This window comes from Carya illinoinensis, chromosome 1 (assembly GCF_018687715.1).
Source record: "Carya illinoinensis cultivar Pawnee chromosome 1, C.illinoinensisPawnee_v1, whole genome shotgun sequence".
Classification (NCBI taxonomy): domain Eukaryota; kingdom Viridiplantae; phylum Streptophyta; class Magnoliopsida; order Fagales; family Juglandaceae; genus Carya; species Carya illinoinensis.
In genome coordinates this window covers 28,803,909-28,814,187 of record NC_056752.1, presented here as the reverse complement: position 1 = coordinate 28,814,187, position 10,279 = coordinate 28,803,909, and the positions used below count along the sequence as shown (strand labels likewise).

Sequence of the window (10,279 nt, the reverse complement as noted above, 5' to 3'; positions counted from 1 at the left end):
AAAGGTGTTCCTTAACATCATGTTACTTGTGGAGGTCTCCGTGTTGCCACCATGGCATAACCTTGTCTTTGTCTTGGAGGCTCGTACAAGCGGTAGTGTCATGTGTGTCTATTCACTGCTTCGTTGCTTCCCTAATAGGTGGTTCGTGGGCTAGAGGCCCAAATGACCTAGCGCCTACCCAATCTGGGCTACCCATCCTAAGGAGTTTTAGGGGCCTTCGCCAGCCCTTACCAAAGAAGAGGGGGGAAAACAGTCTTCCGAGATGCATATAGAAGTTTATGTTGAGCTCTTGACATCCTTGAGTTGAACACCAAAAAGTAATTTTGAATGTGTAGCAATATTTTAAGTCCAAAAAGTAATTTTGAATGTCAAGCAATATTGTTCAATTGAGCAAAAAGTATAAGACTACGAAAAATATTGATATATATGGTATAGCACTTGAAGATACAAGTTGACAAGAAAGAAAGTAGAAACTTAAAGCTTGGTTTAAAAGACTGTATGTTATTATGAATCTTATGCCCTTATTCACATTCGAGATTGCTAGAGAGGATGATATGAGCATTTATGATTTTTTTTTTAGGAGTCTTATTTACCTATAGGCGGGTTCTAGTTGAAATGACTTCTATGACGATGAAGCTCTATTTGTTTTTTTTTTTTAGGGGACCAGGATTCTTATTTCATTATAACTATTGTTTTGAGTTTTGGTAGGTTTTTTCCTATAGAAATTGTTATTGATATTATTGTATTATTGTATTTTCTATTAAAATTATGAAAATGCTCTATGATTGGATCTTCACGTTAAAGGAAGAGTAGCACGGTGTGAGGAATAGTATAATACTATAATTTGCTTCCAATGACACCACAATGGATTCATTAACTTTGACTTGTATACTCGGTTCAGGGCTTTGGCATACATATCAATCCAAAAATTAATCACAAAACTATGAAAGTTAAGATGATAAAAAGTAAAATATATAACAGACTAAATGACCTTATAATTTGATGGATTGTTGTTAGGTTAAAAGGCAAAAGTAATCCTATATATGTAACACAAATCAGTTGGAAATTTATTAGTAATCTGTATTGAGAGAGAAGAGAATATACAAATATTTAAGTTATAACCAAGGCTTCATTTTCCTATCGAATATGCCGGATCCATAGGTTGAAATGAACATATCTACTAGGAGGGGGAATTGCATCAATACAAATAGGGCAACAGGAATACTAGCGAAGCATATGGCAGGAATAACCATGAATGATTGTTCATCTAAAATAAGTAATAGACCAGAAGAGAAGGCTATCATCATAGCTGCTATGGAGAAAAAAAGAGTAGAAAGGCCGATAATCATCTTTGTGGGCAAGTATATGAGGAAATCTTCTTCTGTGTAACGGGATGTGAGGATTCCTAAGAACATCAAAACTGAAGTTACAGAAGAAAAGAGTGATAACGAATCAGATACCATAAAGAGCATAAACAATCTTTTATTGAAGAATACTGGCAAGCCTGTGCCTTGGTTGTTGCCTCCTGGAACGGTAAATGCTGCAGCAAACATAATGGTAAGAATTAGAGCTGCTACTACTGTGCAAGAATTTGCTGTATCCTTCATCCATTTCTCCCCCTCTTTCAACAAGTCCTTGTGTTGCTCTATAAATAATTCTCGGGGAGTCTTATTATCTCTGTTTACTACTTCACTATCCCTTGGAGGGATAACACTCTGTACCTCCTGGAGTTAACACAAATTATAAGGCGGCTATAAAAGTAAATATAGAATTACATATCAGTCAATGAAAAGAAGCAAGTAATATAGGAAAATAAAAATAAACTTTATAGTTTTACCGCTAGAATTTTAGTAGTTAGTTCATATTAAAAATCAAGACTCTATGAAAAAATTAAAATAAAATAATTGAATGGGTCCAAAATTAGAACTATGAATCAATTATTAAAAAGATTTAGGGTGTAAAGAAGCTCCTATTCAATTATCTCAATAAGTATAACATTTACACAACTGTTCAAATTGATATATGGTATGTGATTTGAATAATTAAATGACTAGAGTTATTGCAAGAATTATAAATTATCAAAATTCTTAGTTAGCAACCATCAATCGTTTAAATGTAACCTTCTTAGTTATACATCATAGGCACATTATGAATGTATCTAATGCAATTATTGTATATAAAATAACAGAGTCCGTAATTTACTCCTATTTGCACTCCTAAGGAATGTACCTTTAAATAGTATATAATACTTGACCATATTAATAGCTTTTATTAAGACATAATTTAAATATATAAATCTATTTATTCCTCTCAATTTACGTTTTTGAGACAAATGATGAATTAACATAATGCTAGAAAGAGATTTTGAGTTCTAATCCTGACTCTACACTTTACCCAAATTAGTTAAATATAATATTTCACAAATTAGATCCACACGTTAAGAACGAGTGGCCTATGTACACTTGAAATGAGTGTTAAGATATAATTTAACTATACAAACTATCTAAAATTTTGGGACAAATGCTGATTTTATAGCTTTTGTTTATGTTTGCACAATTATTTTGCAGTAATTGAGGAGAGTATAACCAATAAATATGCAAATTAGTGATCAGAGAGATAACCTTAAACCATTGTACTTCTCTTTGCATTTGTAATGCTGCACCTTGGATGCGATCAAGCCCACTGGATATTGGTGGCATCCCTGCCAAATGTAATATCTTATTTTTGAAGATATCTCGAGTATTTAGCATTCTGTTCTTCAGATTCAGTCCATATACAAGGCTAAAAATTTTAGCTTGACGGCATTGAACAGCGAACATAAATACGTTTCTTTTATTTTCATCGCGGAGTAACAAAAGATCTGGATTTGCTTTGAGAACGTCGCGAACAAACTCAAAAATCCCTTCCTTGATAGCACAATGAATGACACTATAAATTTCACCATTATGCATTTCATCTTGATATGAATTTGATACTTCTTTGCACATAAGACGTAGAAGTTCGTGGGATTGCTCATGGACCAACTTCATTTTATATAAATGCTCCGTATCTATGTCAACATACAATCATTCACAATTAACAATTTAACCAGATGAAATAGCACATAGAAAAACAAACGATAAAAGGTTTCAAGAAATGAGATCAATTAGGTGTTAAAACACACACACCGCTATAAGAAAATCGAGTTTTTGTGAACAATTTATTATAACGAAAAGACTATTCGCAACTATTAGATATAGTCTTTTCGTTGTAATAAATTGATCATAAAAATTCATTTTTCTTATAGATATACGTACCGATGAGGCTAATGAGTTTTGAAACTAGACCGCACAATAGACCTCTAACTGCAAAGTAGAAATGAAATTTGATAATTTTCACACCTAAGAAGATTGTGTGAGAAACAAAATCAAGGTATATATAAATAATAATTTTCTCAACATTAATTAATATTACAATAAAATACTAGGAACTTTGCTCATATTCCCATAAATCACGCAAGCTAATAGGGTAATGTTTTAGAATCTGCTAAATCTACAACCAAATCAAGATTATGATCTACATGAATATGGTTATGTTCTTGACGTAGGAAGCATAATCGAACTTCACATGGCTTTCTCTAGCTTTTGCTCATTAAAAAGTATGAATCTTTACTTCTTCGTAATAATAGATATGCTTTTCTACAAAGGATTACTAATCCTTAATTTTGATTTTTCCACTACATTTGTTTTATTTATCTTTTCAGTTCTCCAAAATTGTTATGAATTGTATTTAGATTTTAGGATCTTATATATAAAGGCATGTGTGGTCTGTATATATAAAGGCATTTGTTACATTTAAACTGAGGAAAATTTAGTCATTATTAAACCTTTGTGCTTTGCTCCAATCGATAACCCTATGTTCTAGGTAATGCTTTGGATTGAGTCCATTCATCACATTTTGGATCCAGCAACTAAAAGACTATTGGGCTAGTGTGATGAGCCGGACTTAGCCAAGTTATCACCCATTACTTTCATTACTTTTAGCCTTAGCCCAATTAGAAATTGGCTCAAAGGGATTGGTAAGGTAAGTTATCATCCTCTTGCTAGTGCATTAGGCGTCCAAGCTCACAAGGAGGCCCAAAAGAACTAGTGACACTCGGCTACTAAAATATTTAGGGTTTTGATAATGGAGGTAGGCGCCAATTGGGAGATGGTGACCTTTGGGCTCATTGAACCTAGACCACATAGGGGAATAACAAGGACAATTTAGGGTTTTGGTTGGGACAAAGGGCCATGCCACTTGTAATCCATGCTAGAGGAACCTTTTGGCATTTTTGAGAAGGGCAATAATGAGAAGGAAGAAGGAAGATTTTGGCCAAGGGAGGAAGCAACATGCCATGACATGGCTCCCATGCACAAGGATCCTTCGGTTTCCATAACCAGAGTAATGATAAGGCATAGAGTATGTGGGGGAATTGAGGAGATATTTAAGGGCTTCATTAAAGGGCTGGCGCCCTACACCCCCCCGAAGGTAATTTTGTCTAATTTTCATATTTTCACCTCCCTCTTCTCTCTCAAACCTGTCCACCCTAGGAAGAACAAGCCTCACACCATACTTCGCTTTCCATCCAAACATACTCCACACACACGGCTTGGGGAGGAGAGCAAGGAATCCCAAATTGGAAAGAGCCGCATGGTAAGAATCTCCAAGCCTTCTACACTCACTTCTCCTAAGCACACACACACTCACAAGGATTTTCTTGGGTTGAAAATGGTTAATGGGAATATTTGGTTCAACCATGATGAGTCTTGTCAAGCATGAGAGTCTAGGGTTTTCCACTCAAGGAAAACTAAACCACTACTAGAAAGAACGAAAGTGAAAGAAAATTTGGAAGGCTAAGTGACACATGGCCAACACTATGGTTTCGAAGAAGGGACCTCCCTTCTAATAAGGCTCTCGGCCATGAGCATTTATGACCACACACGACATTTACTCCTTAGACACACACCACACACACTAGCAACTATGAGGGTTACGAAGATCGAACCATTGTAAAGGGAGTACAAACACCATTCAGCCTAGGGCATTCCCTCAAGGCCCAATGTGACATCCCTCATTTTCATGTGTTTTTAATTAGTTATTTTATTGATTATTTTATTGGTTCTTTTATTTTAAATTGATTATTATTATTAATATTATAATATTTTATTGTTTTTACTGCTTGAGTTGTGTAATTTAATTTATTGTGCTTTTTTCTTGTTATTATTTATTGACTATTTATTTCAAATTATTTTTATTGTTAGTTTTTACTATTTTATTTTATTGCTACTAATCCCGATCAAGAATATGCCGATGTAAAGTTTGACATGTTCGGTAACCCCCTCTGAGTAGACAATGTCGTAATGAGAGTTGAGAAGGATCAGTATCACCGATAGAGCGATGTTGTACCACTCCCTCACACAATCCAATCTACCTAGGTAGTGGTAGCGGTCCAATGATTACCCTCAAAAGCAATAGGTTGAGAGGAGTCAACTTTGTGGGATACGTCTGGTAATCGACACAATTGAGAAGACTGAGAAGCATTAAGGGAAGGGTTTCTGGGAGCTACTGAGGTAGGAGAAATGTGAAGTACTTGAAGATGGAAGAGGTCAAAGGCAGAGGAAAACAAGGAAAGGAGGATACATGAAATGCAAAGGAGTAAGAAAGAACAAGAAGAATGTCAGTTATAGGAAGATGGGACGGTAGAAGAATGCAGGCAACAAGCTAGAATAGGACGCCACATGGAGAAGTGTAGGAGATCATGCTAAACAAATTTTGCATTTCACATTGCACACAAGAGTGATATTTGTTAGATGCGCGAGCCATCGAATTTTGCGTTGCACGATGAGGAGAATGCATGGGTGGCAAACGAATCATCAAGGAAAAGGGATGCCCAAAGAAATAGGTTGTGCACAACACTAGAAGGACACGTCTTTAGGGGAATGCAATTGACTCGAAACTGGTGATGCTAGTAGAAAGAAAGTTCTTGCCAACATGTGTGGTGATAATGTGCGAGGTAACTGTTGGGTACATATATATGTGGCTAGTGAGGAATGACTAGATGGTGAGCAAAGGAGGAATCACGTGAGATTCACATGACATATGGCGGCTAAAAGATTAAACTACACAAAATGCATCATACGAGCCTAGATATAAAATTAGGAAAGACGTTGCGCTCAATATGGAAACTCAACGAACCATATCCCACTAAGATTAGAATCCATAGAGATAACATACCATACTAAGCACCAAGTATTGTGCCCCAGAAATGGTCTTGTCATAGTAGAACACCTTGATCCTTATAAATAGCCTACTAGGTATGTTCTAGGAGGTATTCATTCACTATTCACTCAGAGAAGTCAATTATTCTCTGATTTAACCATCGGAGGCAACCCCAGTCGGTTCCCCATGGCCAAGGTGTTTATTTTGGCTGCAGGTGATCATTAAACCACGTTGCAGTTATTGCTAGAAATTGCATCAACAATTATGTCATGTTTAATATAAGCCGAATAGAGAATAAACTTATCCAAAATATAAGCCTAATGATCAATTATTGCAAGCCAAAAACCTTAGGGAAAGAGAGTTTATAAGCGAGACTACGTTACTACCTAAGTACATACCTGATGATCTGTTAGTTTTTTCTACATCACTTTGGCTTTCCTGATCTTCTTTATGAACGATCAAATGAACTTCATTGGTATTGGTCTCAGACGATTGAATGTGTATACCTTTCAGATAATAAAGAAATCATGTTAATGATCAATCTCAATCAAAATAATTATAAATAAAAAGGTTAATGCCATGTTAATTATTAATGCATGCATGTGTACTTCTTCACGTATAAGCTAGCATTAGTACTACTTTTCTATCTTGGAGCTATCTAGCATTTAAAAGTTAAGTAACAGAAAATGGATAAAAGAGTGTGGGCGTATACTAACAAGAGGAAATCCATCGTTTCCAAAACACAAGCCGATTTCCACTCGGGAATGCACTTGGCATAGAAGCTAATGCGTGTAAAGGGGACGTAGGGGTGGCGCCGTCTGTAGCAAGAGCCAAACGTGGACAATGCCTGATCAAATCCAAAGCAATATCTGTTGTATCGTACGCACGTACGTTTACACAAAACAGTAATGTTAAATATAAGTTTGGGATATGCAAACTTTGCACAATCCTTTTAAAATTGGATTCCATTATGAAAATGCTAAGAACAAGTTTTGGTGGGTCTACATTTATTTTTAAAATAGACTTAGCGAGACTTTGCAAGCCCTAAACCAACACAAATCACACCTTTTTCATATGTATAGTTTGATCGAGGAAATTCAGCATTCTTACCAAAAGTTTTACTGAATATAGCCGCCTTACAAAGTGTTGTACCGCTAGTGCCATTTTCTGGCACAAGATCTTCCAGAGGAGTAAGAGAATATAGATAGCGAGCCAATTTTATATGGCCATATCTCATAGCCTTAACAACTGGAAGATATCTGTCCCCATTAGATCTGATTCTGATCAACTTCTTGTTTTTTCTAAGCATGCGCTCTGCCATCTTGTACTGTCCACGATAAGTTGTCTCCATTAGAGCAGTGTTACCGTTATTATCTTGTACTTCCAACTCATCTTCCGAGAATAGCTCCATCAACTCTTCCACTATACGAAGATGTCCCGCCGCAACAGAGACGTGAAGAGCGGTCTTGCCTAAAGTTGTAATTTTTGCGGTCTTTGAATTGGGATGGTGCTTAAGGAAGTCCGTTGCAGTTTCCCAATCAGCACTTTGCAAAGCCTCTTTTAGTGCCGAATACCCTACATATATTTTAGATATCCAAGATCATGATGTGTTGTTGAATGTATTAATAACTTATGCTAACTAGCTAGCTGTTGCTGATTACGATGACAATGACATGTTAGATCAGCCATCAATGCTAGAACTTCAAGAACTGCTTTCTCAATTCCACCTGGCGGATTATCTTAGCTGAAGCAAGAATTGCCCGAATTTCAACAATTTATATTTTCACATATATCGAATCTGCCTAAAAGGGCATTGTGAGAGACATCAGAGAAAGGGAGTACCAGGATTGTTTGGTTCAACCTTTGGATTAGGTGGTTGGCACATTAATTTAGCCAATGTATACCAAACAGTTTTGGCAGAACTAATATCCTTGATCTTAGATAGTATTTCCACTCCGCATGAAATTTGAATTGCATGTAAAGCCGCAGCATTCTTCTTCCTCCAACCTTTGAATTCCACTACTTGTTCTGGTTTTGGAGGTTCTGTAGTTGTTTCGAACATGTCCCAAAGATCTTGTGCCAAGAAATAGTTTTGAATGCAAGCACTCCAATTCTCGTAATTGTCATCTCTAAGAGCCTCAAGAACAATTGTGCTTGAGAGGATATTTGTAGTCATGCTCAATCTCCTAAAATCAAGAATTATATATTTAGATGAAACTTGGAACATATAGAGAAATCATGGTATGCTCATTCCGTATATTGTGTAACATCTCCCCACTCTGGTCTCTAATAGAATAGAAAATTTCAAAGGCCATTTTATCTCTGACGTAATGTCTCAATTTTATGTTGTTTGGGAATGAAAAGTTATAATCATTTATATACGTGTACGTACTAATCACTTCTAAGGAATTCCAATTGTAATATTGAGTAATCTTTGTAAGGTCTGAACCCAGATACACTACATATCTTCCTCGCCACTGCAGTATATCCTCTTTTTAATAGACTAAATGTGTGTGTCAATCACCCAACATGGTATCAAATTGTGAGTAAGTGAACATGGAAGAACAAATATATCCACAACAAGAGATAATCATGAAAAAATAATGGCTAAATGGACTACCAATAATATCAAAATTTCTAATTCTAGTCTAGAATTAGGGGCTTTTGGATTGAGAAACCATCTCATCTAATTTATTTCATTATTACAAATTTTTTAATATGAACGCATATCTACTACAATAGCTAGCAGCTACAGAATTCTAATAGGATCTAACATTCTTTTAGCCAACTATTAATTAGTTCCCTTAAAGTACTTCAACTACTAATTCCAGTTCACCATATATGCATGATCATCTGAAACAAGCTATATATTTTGATCCCGGGCGTTCTCAAAACTTCAGTGAGAAAAACTAAAAACGATATAGTTTTACATTATAACTAACGATCTCTGTTTTTTTTTTTTTTCCTCTATTGCAGAAGGAAGTGATTTTTTTCTTCTACCTAGTAATGCATAAGCGAAGTGAAGATTATAGATATACTTACAGGCCAGGGCTGGATTAATAATGGCTGTCTTCCAATCCCGAAAGTGCTGCGCCTAAGGGAAAATATATATATATTAATATAATTCTGAGTAACTTGTTAATTAGTTTCTCTCTGGGCATCCCCAATATATATAAGTTCAAACAAAAAGGCTTATAATTTCCTCAATTCCAGCGTCCGTACATCTGTCAGTGTCGATGATTTACAGCCACACAAGTTTCAACGCTAGCTGACCAAGACCAAAGCAGGGGCGGCTCAAGACCAAGACCAACGCTAGCTGTCCAAGACCACACAAGTTTCTGAGTCGTGCTACCTAACCTCCTACTGTTACTCTTCTAGATCTCACCAGCTTACGTGTAATTTCTTTTAAAAAAAAAAAACTGAAACTTGTGTGTTTAAGGCTTTGAGCTCCCCTCCAATTTAGTTTTTCATTCAAATTTTGCTCCCCCCCCCCCCCCCATTTGCATTTTCCTTTCGGGCTTCACCCCTCTACCTGCATTCTTCCCGCCCCCATTCTCGTTGTTCCTCTTCTACTTCTGTCGCCATCTGGGGCTGCCGAAAAGCATAAGAACTGACCAAAAGAAGCATTTCATTTTCCAATATCTCTCCATTTTAACGTGACTCATTATCTATCTTTTTATGTTTGTTAGATTTGTGGTTGGTTGTTGATTTTGGACAAGGTAGCTGATTTTGGGTATTTTTTTGTTGTGTACCTCACATTAGACAAGTTAAAAGTAGAAATATTAACAGTTGTGCTCATGTTAGATTTTGGGCATTTTTCCATTCGTATGCCTCATGTTATACAAGTTAAAAGTAGAAATGCTAAAGTTGTTGTGACACCCCCATATTTTTGTTTGGGACCGAAAGGATATTTGAAGCGTTGGGACATGCAATACAATGTTACCTGCTCCCGTTCATGACATATAAGATGCAATGTTCCTAACATACATATAGCATTATGCAATATTCGCAGCAGATAATTTTTTTTTGAATACTATGC

At 36.0% G+C, this 10,279-nt stretch overlaps 1 protein-coding gene across 4 annotated transcripts; it reads right to left on the bottom strand.

Annotated features, from left to right (window-relative positions):
* Positions 1-1,044: 1,044 nt before the first annotated feature.
* On the bottom strand, positions 1,045-9,438 carry LOC122314630 (ankyrin repeat-containing protein NPR4-like). Of its 4 annotated transcripts, none has more exons than XM_043130158.1 (8): positions 9,283-9,438; positions 8,083-8,426; positions 7,351-7,815; positions 6,957-7,109; positions 6,639-6,746; positions 3,297-3,380; positions 2,622-3,049; positions 1,045-1,724 (listed from the first exon to the last, which is right to left on the bottom strand). In XM_043130158.1, the coding sequence occupies exons 2-8, from the start codon at positions 8,414-8,416 to the stop codon at positions 1,116-1,118; spliced, it is 2,181 nt and encodes a 726-aa protein (XP_042986092.1). In that variant the 5' UTR covers positions 8,417-8,426; positions 9,283-9,438; the 3' UTR covers positions 1,045-1,115. The 4 variants fall into 4 exon arrangements, with proteins under 4 accessions (XP_042986092.1, XP_042986093.1, XP_042986094.1 ...); XM_043130159.1 differs by having other exon boundaries at positions 3,297-3,344; XM_043130160.1 differs by having other exon boundaries at positions 6,957-7,058.
* Between the last annotated feature and the right edge of the window lie 841 nt (positions 9,439-10,279).

Bases quoted from the DNA above. Each gene is read 5' to 3' on its own strand.
- LOC122314630 (XM_043130158.1), bottom strand. From the start codon at position 8,416: ATGACTACAAATATCCTCTCAAGCACAATTGTTCTTGAGGCTCTTAGA. The intron at 3,381-6,638 runs GTATGTACTTAG...CAATCTTCTTAG, and splicing joins AAAAACTAACAGATCATCAG to GTGTGAAAATTATCAAATTT. The intron at 3,050-3,296 runs GTACGTATATCT...ATGTTGACATAG, and splicing joins AAAACTCATTAGCCTCATCG to ATACGGAGCATTTATATAAA.